Raw genomic sequence first — 16398 nt, 5'->3', positions numbered from 1 at the left:
TGCATGCTCTCCAAAGCACCGGCAAACTGCTGAAGACTTGAGGTGTCTGGGTGGTTGGGCTGGCTGGCTGGGCGGGAGGATTATTCACAGTCATAAAAGAGCATTTGGGAGACAGAAGCTGATAACACGATGGCAAAAAGCAGGGCTTAATGCAAACTTTTAGAGACAAAGAAAAAACTAAACCAAGGCTGTGCTAAGATAAATAGTATTCAACATAACCCACCTCCCCTCGTCTCCTCAAAGAGGTGAGACAAACTCAGCCTTAAGGCAATGCATAGCCCTTGGAAACAGTGGCACATGCATGGAGAGTGCAGAGATGTCTGCATATGTATTATATTCATGTATATGTGTGTGTGTGTGAGTATAAGAAGAAATAAAAACAAGTCTGTAATTAAGGGTCAGAACAGCAAAAAAATCTGATAAAACTTCATCAGTTTCTTAAACTGTTGCTCTGATAGAGATTTCTGCTACTTTAAGAACAAATTTGTGACTGATGAACAATTTTGACAGGAATGTATTTAAAAATAGTCTGTACAACCCCCTGTACAGCTTCCATCAGGATATACAGATGCAGGCCTTCAAAAATAAAACCCTGTGAAGCTAAAGGAAGCAAAGGAAAACAGAGACACACAGAGCACGCAAGCGGCAGGAAAAAAAAGACACAGTGAGCTCCCGCGACGGTTAAAAGATGAACGGCGAAGGTGAACGGCGGGCACGGTTCGTACGCCACCTTGAGCTTCGATCATTGCAATCGTATAAACTGCCGCTTCAGATGTTGGTGAGCGTGGTGGACGTGATGAGGCGCACAGTGAGCGTGCCCGGGAGGTCGTTGTCCTGGCGGCTGCCTTTGTCGCGCAGGTGAAGCGTGTGCTGCTCCTGGCGCTCGTTGGGGTCGCTGAACAAGATCACCTGACCCAGGAAGGTGTCCACGATCATGTTCTTGTTGTAGATCTGTTGGCCACTCAAGGGAGGAAGTCAGAAAGGAAAGAAGGAAACAAAAAGACAAAAGGCAGTAAGCACAAAAAAGGAGGAATCAGCAAAGGAAATACACCAGAGAGAAAGTGACAGAAGAAAGAAGACACTAGGAAGGAGAGAAGTAAAACACTGAGGAAACAAGGCAGCACGAAGAAATATTGAACCTTTTTTTCCGTTATTCACTCACACAGGTCGTTTGAAACTTATATGTCAGAGTATCTGTTTAAAAATTAAACCACATGTCACAAACAGCGGTCCCCAACCTTTTTTGCGCCATGGACCGGTTTAATGTCAGACAATATGTTCACGGATTGGCCTTTAAGGTGTTGCGGATAAATGCAACAAAATAAAATGATACGACCAAGACAAAAACTGTGGTATTTTGGAAATATAATAATAAAAGTGAATTCACTGTGTAATTGTGTAACTTTATTAGCAGCATCCTGCTGAAATGCGCCAAAAACATTGAAAGTAACATCCTCCTCTCTGACCCTTAATGCTCTCTGGTCGCTATGGTAACGTGTAAATATTTCGTTCAAAATAAGACACACAACTACAACACGGGAAAAGACCCAGGGAAACCGAGTTAACGATAAAACCCCTGAAAAACATACATTTCACGACCGAGCCTCAACTTTCGTGGCCCGATACCGGTCCATGGCCCAGGGGTTGGGGACCGCTGATTTAAAACAATAAAACAAATATTTCTGAAATCTATTAAAAGCTTGTTTAATAGTAAGAAAATGTCATTTATTAAATAACAAAATGAAATGAATAAACAGTCCTTATTCACACGTTAACCAATAAACATAAAGGTAACTGTCTCTCAGTGATTGTTTGACATTTTATAATAGTAAAAAAAGGGATACTGTATTCATACATATACACACATTACTATGTAATTACATCGTATGAGAGTTTATTAGTTCAACAAAAGGTACAGCCACTTCAACGACAGTTTCACTAACCTGGACTAACAGCAGCTAACATCAACAGAAATGGCAGTGCTACCAACAGTTCACCAAATCCTCAACAGGTTCTCTAACTCTGCTTTCAAAAAGTTTTACAGCCTCTTCACAACTGAGGAAAACAATGGAGTGACAGCCTTCAACAAACAGGGAAAAGCCTAACAGTCAGATCCATTTCAAACAGTAGTACAAACAGGTCAGCCGGCCACAGCCATCATCTCTCGTCTGTCTGAAACATGTTTGTCCTATAGCAGCCACAGTAGCTAAGATTATGCACTTAAATTAGAAGGGCTAAGAAAACACCTCAGTTGACTGCAATCTGAAATCTTGAAATCCTGAAAACGTGGGATGTGTAACTGGGATTAGAATGACTGAATTTCCAAAGTAAAAGCGAGGGGACTGGCCACGGATGAATAGTGAAAATGATAAAATGAATCATTAAGTACACTTGGGTTTTTAATGGAGCTCTACTGGACAAATTAATAAGCTCAATGAAGGTCTCCTTACTCAGTTTTGAATTGATCTGTCCATCTTTTAGATTGTTTGGTGAAAAACAACATGAAGGATACCTCATGTGATTGTCTAACTCTCTTATTTATTTAAATGAATGATGTCTCTCTCTCTGATGCTAACAGTGTGTAAATACAGATGATTTACCAGCTCTAATGCCCACTCATGGTTTCATTTCACTGTGTTACAAATAAAACAATTTCACAGCTCTAAACAAGCAAATCCAACATCGTATTACTATTAATAACCTCCCTCACAAATACACTGGTTTACACGTGTCGCCTGATATGGAGCCTGTAACTGATTAGTTATGGATGCTCTGCAAACATCCTTAGCAGCCTCATTCTCACGTCCCGTAGGCTCAAAGAGAGAGTTGATAAAGGGAAAAAGGACTGAAAATGAGACAAGCGATGAAACGCTGTGAAACTCTGCATGAAGACAAGTGCCGCGGGACTATCAACCCAAATTATTCCTGCAGCTAGCTCCCACTTTTCTGCAGCCGTCACTGTCGACTGTGTATTTAGGTTCTTGCTTTCACTTTGCGAATACTTAAGATGTTTTGACACATCTACAAATATAAGAAATATATTATTCATGCCTAGTAGATCGTCTACATCATGTACTGAAGGAGTCAATTTTTTTTCAACTCAAATTTCCCACGTGTTCAGTTACAAAATGCTAAAACACACACACATACAGCGCTGTCACACAGGATGTCAACGTGAGACCAGAGAGCGATGAATGTGGCGAAACGTAAGGTTTTGCAACGTTTTATTTCAACATATGTAACAGCTGTAACTCCTGAACCACTTGCTCGATAAAAGAATTCCAACAGTTCCCGAAAGCAGCGGGGAACTGTTGCTTTTCAGTGATATCAGGATTATTACAATAATTCCAGGAACAGTGTCGCAGCAGCCTCGCTGAATGTGGCGCCCTACCTGGGATTACCATCACGACCCTCATATCACTGATAAAGCACAGAGTTGATGCTTTCAGGAACCGTTGGAATTTTTCAATTGCACCAATGGTTCAAGAATTACGGTAGTTAGATCTAAATGTTTTACCTAATGGGTTAATAACAGTTTGATGCCCCTGAGGAAAACTTAAAATTTGTGATTATGAACATTTATTTCTCAGTAAATGTGATCAATTCTTAGTATTGGATTTTTACTGGCTGGATAACCCTGTATTTTGAATTCTACTGCTACTTTTTGTTTGTGTACAGCGTATATTATGTCTGCATAATAACATGTTTGTTCTGTAGGTTTATTTTTATTTTCTTTATATATAAATTATTTTACATGTAGTGGCAATATGAACATGAGCTTTTTCCCTTTTCTGGAACATTGTTATTTTCCTTTTATAAAACACCTGCTGGTGTTTAAGTTTTTGCACATTTTCCTTTGATATAGGTGAGTTTATGCTTTAATCTGATGATTTTTAAGACCCTATGTGGGTTATATAACAACTCAAATGGCTAGTATTTAATTTAGAGTGACCATGTGTTTGTCAGAGCCTGATGAAAAGCGGTTACAAAATGGTCTGATCGCAGAATAAACACACAGTATATAGCAAGACTTCCTAGACTTTGTTTTCTCATCCTGTTACCTTGATTTGAGTTTAGTGAAACTATGCAATGAAATCCAAAGTAAGCAAACAGTAACCTTTTAGTAACCTTATAGCTACTGTTCAGAAGATGTGCACTTTACATTTTGGTGCCATGTATAAATGTGAAAGTTGTCAAAGGCCACTGGCCAAAAGCTGTAGTTTCTGAGGGATAAAGAACAAATCAAATTTGAAGTTGCATTTTTTTTCTTCAACCTTTCACACTACGGACTGCAGAGTGACAGCTCACCTCGATGTGGATGCCCTCCTTGGGCTTCTTGCGGTAGAACAGGCCTTTGATGTCAAAGTTTGGGCACCGTGTGTCCTTATGAACTGGTGAACGAACCCTCTCTCCTTCACAGGTGATGATGACGTAGGGATCTACAGCTGTCAGAAAAAAATGAACAAATATCTAAAAGTTTAAAATAGCTCTGCCGGGATAAAACCAGCAAAATGTCAAAAAATGTATTAATATAGTACACTGATAAATAAAAAACAGCCACAGAGGACATTTTTATTAACAATGTGCATTTTGCTGATAATACCTCTGGACTTCTACATTTGAAAATACTATTTAATTAAAAAACAGCAACAAAAAACTAGTATTTCTGCCTCCACTTATGCTTTATAAGTATGTACAAAGCAGTTAAAGTGGGCGCTCGATGATAGTATTGATACCAATGTTGGTATTGGTATCGGACTGATACTGGCATTATGAATTGATACTTTGTTTCTATCCTCTGTTCAGCATGTAGCCCACTGAACTGAATAATTTTGTGGGAAAATAAAAACATGCATTATGAAAAACATCTGAGCCCTTTTGTACTGACTGTCAAATCTAATTTTATTAAGAGAGGTGGAACTAAAGTGCTTTAGAGACAGACACATGGTGGTCATTAAATGTGTTCAGGATTTGGAAACTCATTGATTTATCTCTTAAGTCATGACACACTGCTATCCCCTACATAAGCTAACTTTATAAATTTAAAGTAAAACCAAAACTGGCCCTTGTATTTACTTGGTATCGGAACAGTTAATGACCCCCTGTCGAGTGGCTCCTTACTGTAGTGGTTTACACATTTGCCTAACAATTAAAAGATTTGAACAGTTTTATCTCAGGAAGGGTAAAAATAAAGTAAAATCTGTCAAATCAAACATGAGGAGCTGCTCGCTCTGGTGGCTCTTTGTGGAGTAAATGTAAATAAAGCTCGACTTTTTGGGGGATGGTGTACACTGACTGCTCAGCGCTGATTTACTTATTTAACAGAAGCATACTATAAGACGCTACAATCACATGAACCTTTGTGTTAAAGTTACAGCAGTTAGTTCACACGCACGCACAAACACACACATGCACACACACACAGTAAGAGATTTAAGCCATAACTGCGGCACACTACAGGCTGTAGACACTACACTAGCTAAATAATCTCAGCGGGTGGTGCTGAGGTACCTCGTGCTTTGCTCTGGGCTCTCGCTCTCTTTTTGGGATTGAGGCAGTGCAGCTCTGTGGGTTTTCACAGCACTTCATCATTGACATGCAAATACAAAACACAGCACTCAATGTCAGGCAAGGTTACGTCTGCTACGCACCGACTGGAGTCCTCATACCGACCTCCATTGGAGTCCTGTCCCTGCAGACCCTCAGCGTTCAGTACATGGACCTGAGTGACCAGCTGAGGGTAGCCACACATCCCCGTCCAACATGTCTGAGGAGGCTCGTCCAGGGTCAGCTCTCTGAGTAAGATGAAGACAGCACAGGTACATGGATGTATGAACACAGATATGCCTCATGTTGGAGTGTGACAGGCCTCTGTAACGCTGCCAGTGCTTCAGCAGCAGGTTCTGGTCGGCAGTCCCAAAAGCAACAGGAAATAATAGGTGAAAAATTATCTACTATCTGTTACTGTGCTGATGTATCAACGCAGCATGAAGCAGTCCTTCTCTTAAGCTAACATGAATGAATTCCTTGGCAGAATTTCTGTGGTTGTGTTATTACAGGAATCAATTTGGTTTAATGGGTGTAAATGTAGGACTGTAACTGTCCTCATACACTGTATAAATCATTTTTAAAATTAAAGACAGGAAAATATTATATATAAATTATATATATTTTATATTAAGACTTAAACAGTGTTTATAATGGCTGAAATACAGACATTCTGGCTTTGAGCGGAAGAGTATACTCTAAGCAGGACACCAGCTTCAAACGGCCTAAGATAAAACTGGAAATGTGCAAAGCACCTAACAGCAACAGTGGGTCTAAGACTGATATGAACAAAGTGCATTGTCCCATACAATTCCACTATTCATTCACTCTCACATTCACACAAGCTACAATTGTAGCCACAGCTACCCTGGGGCAGACTGACAGAGGCAAGGCTGCCATATCGCGCCATCGGCCCCTCTGGCCAACACCAGTAGGCAAGTAGGGTAAAGTGTCTTGCCCAAGGACACAACGACCAGGACAGAGAGCCCGGGGAACGAACCGGCGACCTTCCGGTTACAGATGCGCTTCCCAACCCCCTGAGCCACGGTCACCCCGACCTTGGAAACCTAAACCAAGGTAGCAATCAAAATAAGCCGGGGAAGATACCTGAAACCCAGGCATAAGATGATTGAAATAAGCTAGACAGGACAACACTGGTATGAGAAAATCAAAATAAGCCAGGCAAGGAAGGAAGCTGATAATAAACAGGTCAGAACAACACAGAACCAAGCATTAAGCATTGTTCCCCTCATTAAGCCCATGATTTGTCCAGATGTGTAGGCAGATGTTTAGTGTTAACTATTGATTAAATGGGAGGTCTTGGAGCGAGTATTCAAAAAAATTACTTCTTGCAGAAGTAACTGTGTAAAGTGACTGACAGGAAGTACAATTTCATCCAATAATGTATCCAATTGCATCAGCCTCTGACGAGACTCTAAAGATGTAAAGCCTCCGAGTGTAGCTCTTTACATCCACATGTAAGACTATCATACACTTACTTGCAGTCTGAAGGCACATCAGTGAAGACACGGAGCAGGAAGTCACCCTGCTGCCCGGGGTCAAAGGTTGTGGGAATGATGACGTAGCGGCCCTCCTTCAGCTCCTTCCTGAGGAAGACGCAGCGTGAGTTGATGTAGATGGAACCTGCTACTTTCTGCTGGGCTGTGTGCATACGGTACTTCCGATTTAGCTCCACCTGTGAAGGAGAAGATCCAGATCTATCACAGGTTTACTTCCTGGTTCCGCTTTGTGAAGATTTCTCGGTTACGTGTGGGTGTTTCTACCCTGTGGATATCGAAGCCTATTGCGAGATTTTCTGATTTGCCCTCTTTTGGTGTGGCTCTCTTCTCTTTTTGCTGTAAGCAGATCAGCACCTCGTCCTCCACCTTCTTCACATCAAACACATACTAGGAGGAGAAAAAGAGGACGGTGCATCACAGTCCAGCACTGATCACACAGTTCTTAAAGACAAAACCACGACATGTACCGACCTGAGGGTTCTGCAGGAAGGTGGCTTTGTGATTGATGCAGCCTCCGGATCGGTTGCGTAGGGGATCCTGCCGGTGGACCCAGGAGCCCCTCATCACCTCCTCCTCCCAGGTCTTGTGGATGCTCAGGTAGGAGGTGTTGATGAGGCGGCACAGGATCAGGTCAGTGAAGTACTGGCAGAAGTCATCAAATGTCATCCTGCAGGAGGGCAGCAGGAAAAGAGGAGAGAAGAGAGCAGAGAGAGTGGATACCAACTAGAGGAAAAAGCTTGAAAGAAGAAGATCTTGAACAGGTACAAAAGCAGAGGAAACAAAACCAGGAGCAAAGCAAATGGTTAGGATGTACAGAGCTGAGATAAAATGAGCCTAAAGTTTGAGTGCCGAGGGCTTCTGAAGAAGAACTGCATCATTTTATTTGACACGATGAAGATAACCTTCTTAATCTTATTTCTAATTTGACTTCTTTCTTTAGTGATACATGCAACAAAGCAACAAAGTAATAAATAAACTAATAAATGAGCTTAAGCCAGGCTAGCTTATACTCTTGATGCTTGGCTAAACTACCCACCTGTAGGTGAGATACAGAAATTCATTAGTTTCACTGTAAGAGCTATTCATATATCAGAGGTGATTTGAAGGCCTTATTCATGTCTCTGCCTTCCCCTCATCATTCTGAGGTTGGTGCCAAAGAAAAGGACAACACAGAAATGCGTATACTTTTAGACCATGTTTAATTGCTTAATTATCTTTATGCGGTTCATTTACATCACAGGGAATTAAACAATGAAAAACAGGAAGAAGTGCGTTTCACATTCTAGTCTTCCCAGAACAGCAGTTCTGAAGTTCAACCCCTGAAACAGATACATTTCACATTGGTCCTAACCTTGGGTTTGTCAAAAATATAATGTCCGTAGTATGAGCATCTACCTTTGTGACATCAAACATGATAGGCCATCTGCTTTAGCTTTGGATCAAAACATCAAAAATCTCAGCAGGAAGTAAAATAAGCTCAAAATGTCAAACTGTTCCTGCGGCCCAAACATCAGTGCCTGAAAATAAAAGTGCTGTAGCCTTTTTTTAATGTAACAAAATGACTGTGGGTGTATTTTTTTCAGGCTCTCACCAGAACTCGCCGTCGTCCTGTACGGTGACGCCCAGCTTTTCTCTCTCACTCTTGCTCACCTTGTTCCACTCCTCCGAACTGCAGGGAGCAAAAACAAAAGAGCAAACAGGCTTTTATGTGAAATGAGCTTTTGTTAGAGGTAGACTTTAATTTTGTTGTATAAGTGTGTCAGATTTTAGTAAAAGGCCTCACTGTTTCATGACCTGAACCCATTTGGACCTGCTCTGGGTGACGTCTGTAGTTGACACGTTATCTTCTGTCTCGTGTGTTGGTTTTACACAACCCCTGCAACAGAGCCCGGGGGGCTCAGGTGCTGCACATGGAGGGGGGATCCTTGAGCATTATCTTTTTGAGCTCATCATTTGTGACAGCTAATTTCCCCCTGCTCATCATCAATTTATTTCCTCTGTGACGGCAGCACACATTACAGGAGCCTTCACAACCTCTTGCTGGATAAATGGCACAAACGAAACACCTTTAAGCCTCTAAAAGACCAACTATAAATGGACCATTGGGCGAGCAAAAATCAAGCCTACAAATGAGACCTCAAAAAATAATGTCTGAACACGTAATTATACTTTCAAGTAACCAACATCCAAGATTGTTTTACTGTTCTCATTCAGCTTAGGTGCTGCACAGAGCCAACTGCTCCCTGTTGAAGTCTAGTATGACACTGCATTCGTAGTGTGGAGATGAAAGCCCACGTCTACCTGTCAGAGCTGCTACTATCAGCAGGGGGAAGTGCCAGAAATATGTACAACAATCAGTGGGAAGACAGAAGTCGACATCCATAAAGAACTTCTTTGTAACAAATGAAAATTGTCCCTGCAAATGCTTCTTAAGCACGATTTATTGATCATCCCTTTCCTGGTCGAGTCAGCATTTGACTTACATAAACCATGTTGTGGTTAATACTATAATCACCCCAAAAGAGCACTTTGCTCTCAGACTGTAGGCTTACTTGTGGTTGCTAGGATATTTAAAAGTAGAATGGGAGGCAGAGCAATCAGGTTTCAGGCCTCTCTTCTGTGGAACCAGCTCAAAGTTTGGATTCGGGAGACAGGCGCCTTGTCTACTTTTAAGATTAGGCTAAAAACATTTGTCGTTAGGGCTTAATCAAGTGTATCTGAATCCTCTTTTAGTTAACAGGCCTCTTTTAATTAACTAGGACTGTTTCTTCTTCACGCTTGTCTTCTCCATCACCCGTGTTTAGACATTTCTCTGCATTTAATCATTAGTTATTATTAAACTCTGGCTTTCTTCTTGCCCATAGGGGGTCGTCTAATTGTTGGGGTTTTCTCTGTATTACTGACTTTACCTTACAATATAAAGCAACTCGAGGTGACTGTTGCTGTGATTCAGCGTTACATACTGTAAATAAAACTGAACAGATCTACTCATCCCTGCGTTACCATACTGTTTTATAAATCCTGCCCAAGTCTTTAATTGTGAGGAAAAACCTGCAATCTGTTGCTTCAAACATGTCTTTGTCACTCGAAATATTTCAATTTTTATTTTCTGCTACTTTCAGTGCAAAATTTCCTTTCATAGCTAACCTTAAGTTACCCTCAGAGTACTGCAAATAATCCCTAAGGGTAATAGTAAACACATTTACACAAGATTAGCAGATTTAAACCATACAACTTTAATTTAAGATGCGTACAGTCATACTAGTAAAATAATATAATCAAATCAAATCAAATCACTTTTATTGTCACATCACATGTGCAGGTACATTGGTACAGCACATGTGAGTGAAATTCTTGTGTGCGAGCTTCACAAGCAACAGAGTTGTGCAAAATACAATAATGTAAACAAGCAAAATACAAGAATGGCTACATCTGAAACTAATAAATATATGTACAATATATAATATAATAGTATATACATCTGCCTGCTATGAAAATGGTGGGACCTCAAATATGGGGAAGAGGAAAAACATTTAAATTATTAACAGAATATTATAAATATTAATTGCAAGACTTATAACGACCACAGCTATAAAGTTTATTTCTGAGTAGCTGTATCGAGTTCAGACAAATGAATTGCGCGCGCGTCTCTCCCTCCTGAGCTCTATTTTACAGCACCAGTCGTGGTATTTATTACCGTGTGAATCATACCTGCACATCAAGGTTTCCTCTGTATTCAGTGCTCAGGGGAAACACAGGTGTTTTACTGGATGCATTAGCTCTGTGTTTATGTCTCTGTTTATGATGCCCTGACAAACGTCCAGCGGTCTGTCAGCCACCATTTACAGTAACGGGTTTTATCAAACCATGAATGAATTATTCAGCGACAGTGAGTGAATGATGAGGGATGACTCACGTCTCTTTAATAACAGCTGTCTCTCTTTCAGCCTTATCAATAATTCAGAGTCTGTTATTATCCGACTTTACCGGCTCCCTGTTTGTTTCACCGAATTTGCCCGTTCACGATTCAAAGACAGAGACGAGGAGCAAGCACATTTATTTTTCCGTTTTACCCACTCCTGAGCTGAAACATTTTTCTCGAGGACGTCTGAGCTGCTTTCATAAACAAGCGGCTCTCCGACTGGGCTGAATTTAGCCGTTCTTCTTTGCTCAGCGGCCCATTAGCTTGATTGCATTTCCATTTTTCATTGTCTACATGACATTTCCCATTGTCCTCCTCTTTTCTCTGTGTCCTGGACCTTATGTATGGATTGCTTTCTGTTCGGTCGTTTGGCATTTAATCATTCGTCATGTTACGTCTCTTAGAAACCTCGTGAGTCAAATTCTGAGGGACTGGCGCACTTTGACATTTTCAATTTATGTAATTGGTTAAATTGATCGTGACACGGTCACGTATCCTATTACGGGCAAAATACATTGTTTTGGGAATGCTCCACATCTGACTCACAGAGGTAAGATGTCTGCTACGAGTAATGATAGATGAAGACAGCTCAATTACCTTTAACAGGGTAGGATTAGAGACTGAGGAGCTTCAGTAGTTTATCTTCCTGCCTGCAGGTGGCAGTGTTGTGATTACCTGTCACTCCAAGGGCCACTCCACTCCTTCTCCCCCCAAGGGTTCCTCATGCGGATCATGTGCAGCTTCTCCGACTTGAAGAAGGCCAGCAGTCCGTGACCTAGCCGCACCTTCCGTACATCTGTCACGGCGTAGGCGTGGCCTTTGACCAAACCGCAGTCCAGCCGCGCCTCCATGTCTTCTATTGTGGTCGCCTGGAAAGCAGAAAACACAGATGCCTCTGTCAGTCTAGACAAAAGAAAAGAATGCTAACAAACAAAGCTAACACACAAAAGCAGTTCCTCTGGTGGCCACTTGAGGCAGTCTACAAAACTATTTAAGGGACCTCTTAAATGTGTGTTTGTGCTGTTGTTCCTTTAAAGTCTTTTTAAAGGAATTCTCACTAGTATTATCCCATCCCTGAGGTTTGTGCTTCAGTTTTGGTTAGTTAAAAATGTATTTTCTAGTATTTAATAGTCTGTTAATTAGAACTAATTATCAGCAGTGGTGATAAACAGGGTGATAGAAGAGGTCAGGCAGGAGTATCTGTGGACTACGATGTTTGCAGATGACACTGTGATCTGTGGTGAGAGGAGGGAGCAGGTGGAAGACAGCCTGGAGAGGTGGAGGTATGCACAAGAGTGATCGCCCCATGGTCGGAAGGTCGGCGGTTCGAATCCACTTAACGGCTACCCTGAGGTACCCCTGAGCAAGGTACCGTCCCTACACACTGCTCCCCGGGCGCCTGCTTAGTGGGCTGCCCACTGCTTCACTGAGTGAATGGGTCAAATGCAGAGAAAACAAGTAATTTCCCCATGGGGATCAATAAAGTATCCATTAAGAGTATGAAAGTACGTAGAAGCAGGTTTGAAAGTTGAAGATGCAAGGAATAGAGAGATTTTAAATACCATCCAAAACAACAGACAGTGCACCAGAGAGGTGAAGAAGAGAGCCGAGGCAGGGTGGAGTGGGTGAAGATGATTGTCATGGGGGATTTGTGGCAAAAGAAGAAAGGACAGTTTGCACATACAGAGGGCTGGTGTCACAGAGGAGCACGGTAGAAATAGGACAGGGTGAGATGGAGGCAGATGATCTGTTGTGGCGACCCCTAAATGAGGCAGCCGAAAATATTTAGCAGATGTGTGTGTGTGTGTGTGTGTGTGTGTTCCACCTGTATAGTTTATGAATGCAGCTTTGTTAAATGCTAGGTGGTGTTAGCTGATTTATAAGCTTCTGGCTCTAAACCCCCCCCCCCCATCATGGTGGCAGACAAAATGCTAACGCTGGAATGTGGAAATGTAGTGCAAAACCAATGGGTGACATCATATAGGCTATGTCCGTCATGTATACTGTCACGGACCGCCATGTCAGTATGTTCAACTTACATACCAAATATGATCAGTTTTGGTTAAAAAAGAGCAACGAACAAAATAAAGCAAGCTGCAGGGGCCAAAAAGCTAGAAAAAAAGGCAAAAAGGTGAGACTTCAAAAAGCTCGAGTAACCAACATCTGTTATCTTTTACATGAAATCTATGCTCGCAACAGCTTTTACTATTTTGTTCTTGCATAGAGGTGAGTCGGCTTAATGTTTTATTGGAAGAACTGAGCTTTGTAGAAAAGCTGCTATATTGATGTCTTAACAGATGGTGGCAGGAGAGCAGTAATTCTCAGTTTACTGGAGGTTCAGACAGCATAAAAGATGGACGTAGCCTCCTGGTCTTAAAAGTTAAGCACCTGAAACCTGAATTCTTAGGTGCATCTTGTCCTGTACCCCCCAGCCGGCCCCGACAGATGGGAAAAGGAGGTTTCTCCTTCCCGCTTGCTCACAAAGGGTCGTCTGATTGATGGGGTTTTTTTTCTGTTATTGTGAGGTCTTAACCTTAGAATCTCAATCACCTACAGGCGACTCTTGTTGTGATTTGGCGCTATATAAATAAATAAATAAATGCAATTGAATTTAATCTTTTTAAAAGGCCAGCAGGGGGCTGCTTATCTTATTGTAAAAAGACTTGGTTATACAGAAGTTCATGGGAAAATGGCCCTCAGCTCCCTCTGGGACCTCAGTGAGCACTTTCCTGATGGCTTTATGGGCTCGTGCTCTAGTTTCAGATCACACTGAATAAAACATTAAGATCATCTTGCAAATTACAGTAACCCACTGCTACTTATATAGTATCTTTCTACTCCGTTTTGAGTCACTTGCTGATATCTATACCTAAGCACTTTTATCTAACATTTACACACACCCACATTACAATGAATGCATCAGGGTATTCAGAGTTCAATATCTTGCCCAAGGATACATCAAAATGTGGACTGTAGGAGGCGGGGATCGATCCACCAACGTTCTGATTGGTATACGAACCGCTTTAACACCTTTTAGTGTCAAAAAGACAGGATTATCAATGCTATCCTCATTGGCCAATGACTGCCGACGTCAGTCAGATCCACACTTCATCATCTTTAGTTTCAAAACATCAAGATGTCAACGGTGAAAATGCTCAGCTCGAGGTGCAGAACAGGATTTCAGTAACGAGTGGGTGACATCAGAGTGGCTACATCCATGTTTAAGGCTGTCTATGCTTCAAAATGACAGTCCTAATAATAGTGTCTTAGCATAGACTCTATTAAGATTTATTTGACCCATTTATTGTACTCAAATTAGTCTGACTTTCTACTTTCCAATGTTGCAAATAGCTGCAGTGAATATTTGTTATTTTTCCTCCTGAATATTTTCAAGGGCTTGCTCAAAGGGAATGTAAAGTGCCCTGAAATGAATGTTGTTGTAAGGCTGGTGCTATTTAAGTGAAAATTAAATTGACCCTAAATGAGTTCCAAGAATAAATTTTACTAACAGCAAAAAAAAAAAAAAAATAGGAATGAAAGACCGATTTCTGTCTCCTTAAATTATTCAAATAAAAACAGAAGCTCTTGCAAAAATAATAATTTCCTGTGCTCAAACACATATGAGCACACACACATATAACTTGTAAATTAGAGCCAGAAAATAAATACATAAAATAAAATAGAGACTCAAAGAAACTTCATACACAGCCCTGAAGTTTGACTGTTGTTGCATTTCCAGCACTAGTACCTTACAGCTACAGTTATGTGTCGTCAGGGTGCAAAAACCTTGTGTGTCATTTCAGTATAACTAACAGCAGAAAAAAACCCAAATTAGTAACAGAACGTGATTTTAACTGACTATTCACGTCTTTACATTATAACTTTAATACAAATGGCCATAAATTTGTCCTGGTTTATAAGTGAGTTTTTATTGGCTTCTCTTTTTCACTGGAATGGACCGTTTATTAATCCCCACATTAAAACCTGCTTTTGCTAACAGGAAGCCTATAACAATACCCAGGTCTGGTTCTTCAAATGCTGAGGACAGGAAAAGACACACAGGCAAAAATCTGAAATGTTGCGCACAATGGCACCTCGTTCGCACATTAATTATAGCACAAAGTTGAAGAGCCTTTGAGAAGAGCTCATTCGGAGATTCTGAGATGGCTGCTATCTTTGCCAGACAATTGAATGTCTTTGGAAAGTCAGTCACGACAGGCAGAGGTTGGTTATTCATCCCTGGATTTTAAATCAGAATAGAAAACGTTCTAATTATTAAAGGGCTCTGGGGAGGTCAGCTGTGGGTGATTACACAATTTTCAGACAGCAGGGTTTTGAATGCTGTTGAAATGCCAAGTGCGAGCTTCCCGATGGCTTTGTTTCAAAAGTCAGGTGCTTGAATGCGTCTTTAAATTGCACTCTACTTCTGTGCTATTGCACCTGGATAAAGTGCGAACAGCAGAGACTGACATCCTCTGACTATTGGAGTGGGATGAGGTTTAAGTTCTGACTAAAATTACTCCATCAGCCGGTTGAGCTGCAGTTTAGACCAACATCTTTGACTCTGACCTCCAGTAAGAGAGTTTTTGTGCAGTAATTAGCGCATTAATTACTGAAGTATGGCCAGAAATTGAACTGTAATCCAAATTTTAGTCTTAACAAAGAAAATCAGCTTTGCTTTGAGGGCTGTGTTCAAGGTTTTCTTTTGGTGCTTCATATTCATATATGTACATCCAACAAACACAAGCATGTTAGAATAACTGGTGATTCTTAGCGTGTTCTTTAAGCTGAACCTTTCGCACGGTTCTTACCCTGATGGAGCAGCTGATGAGGCCGTCTCTGTTGTGGACTTTGAGCACGCGTTCAAACAGCTGGTTACGGGCCGCCTCGTCTGTGGCCATCTGACCCTCCAGCAGGTCCACGGGCTCAGAAACACCACCCGTGAAGTCCACCAGTGCGTCAGCCGTGTTCCCCCCATCCAAAGCCTCGTAGCAGCCGTAAACCCTGCAGGAAGAGGGAACTATTTCATATACAGTTCCTATTTTTTTGGGACAGTCGCAAAAACAGGTTACTTCTGACTGGTTAAATGTGGTAACAGAGATAAGGCCATGATGTGTTTTGTTTTTGTGTTATTTATTTAGAGAATTTTCCAATTTAAAATCGAGTTACAGATACCGGTTACAATTAAATGACTAAGTGTAAGCAATAAAAATAGTTCAGCAAATCTATAAAATCAAACTGATGTACAAAATACTGAGAAAATGGACATCACATCGAACTGTGCAATCACATCTTTTAACCGATTTATCTTTTTTCCATGAAAGAACTAAAAGAGCAAACTTGTGCATATGAATGAATGTTGATCTCTGGAGTAATCTGCCCACAGATGTGACTCATAAGAACCTTTTT

The 16398-nt window shown here is 41.2% G+C and overlaps 1 protein-coding gene across 1 annotated transcript in view; it reads right to left on the bottom strand.

Annotated features, from left to right (window-relative positions):
* Positions 1 to 498: 498 nt before the first annotated feature.
* Positions 499 to 16398, bottom strand: part of capn5b (calpain 5b) — a 53608-nt gene continuing 37708 nt past the window's right edge. The window contains exons 7-16 of the mRNA XM_085470959.1: positions 15801 to 15993; positions 11665 to 11858; positions 8659 to 8736; positions 7539 to 7734; positions 7332 to 7454; positions 7047 to 7243; positions 5674 to 5795; positions 5512 to 5565; positions 4309 to 4445; positions 499 to 951 (exon numbers count right to left, since the gene is read on the bottom strand). Of these exons, the coding sequence (XP_085327085.1) occupies positions 769 to 951; positions 4309 to 4445; positions 5512 to 5565; positions 5674 to 5795; positions 7047 to 7243; positions 7332 to 7454; positions 7539 to 7734; positions 8659 to 8736; positions 11665 to 11858; positions 15801 to 15993 (1477 nt within the window). The 3' untranslated portion in view covers positions 499 to 768. The remainder of the gene's footprint in view (positions 952 to 4308; positions 4446 to 5511; positions 5566 to 5673; positions 5796 to 7046; positions 7244 to 7331; positions 7455 to 7538; positions 7735 to 8658; positions 8737 to 11664; positions 11859 to 15800; positions 15994 to 16398) is intronic.

Source organism: Copadichromis virginalis, linkage group LG10 (genome assembly GCF_057382275.1).
Source record: "Copadichromis virginalis isolate Kocher_CV1m ecotype Utaka linkage group LG10, C_Virginalis_male_GT1.1, whole genome shotgun sequence".
NCBI lineage: Eukaryota > Metazoa > Chordata > Actinopteri > Cichliformes > Cichlidae > Copadichromis > Copadichromis virginalis.
The sequence above is the reverse complement of the archived record's forward strand: the minus strand, read 5'-3'. Positions and strand labels throughout refer to the sequence as shown.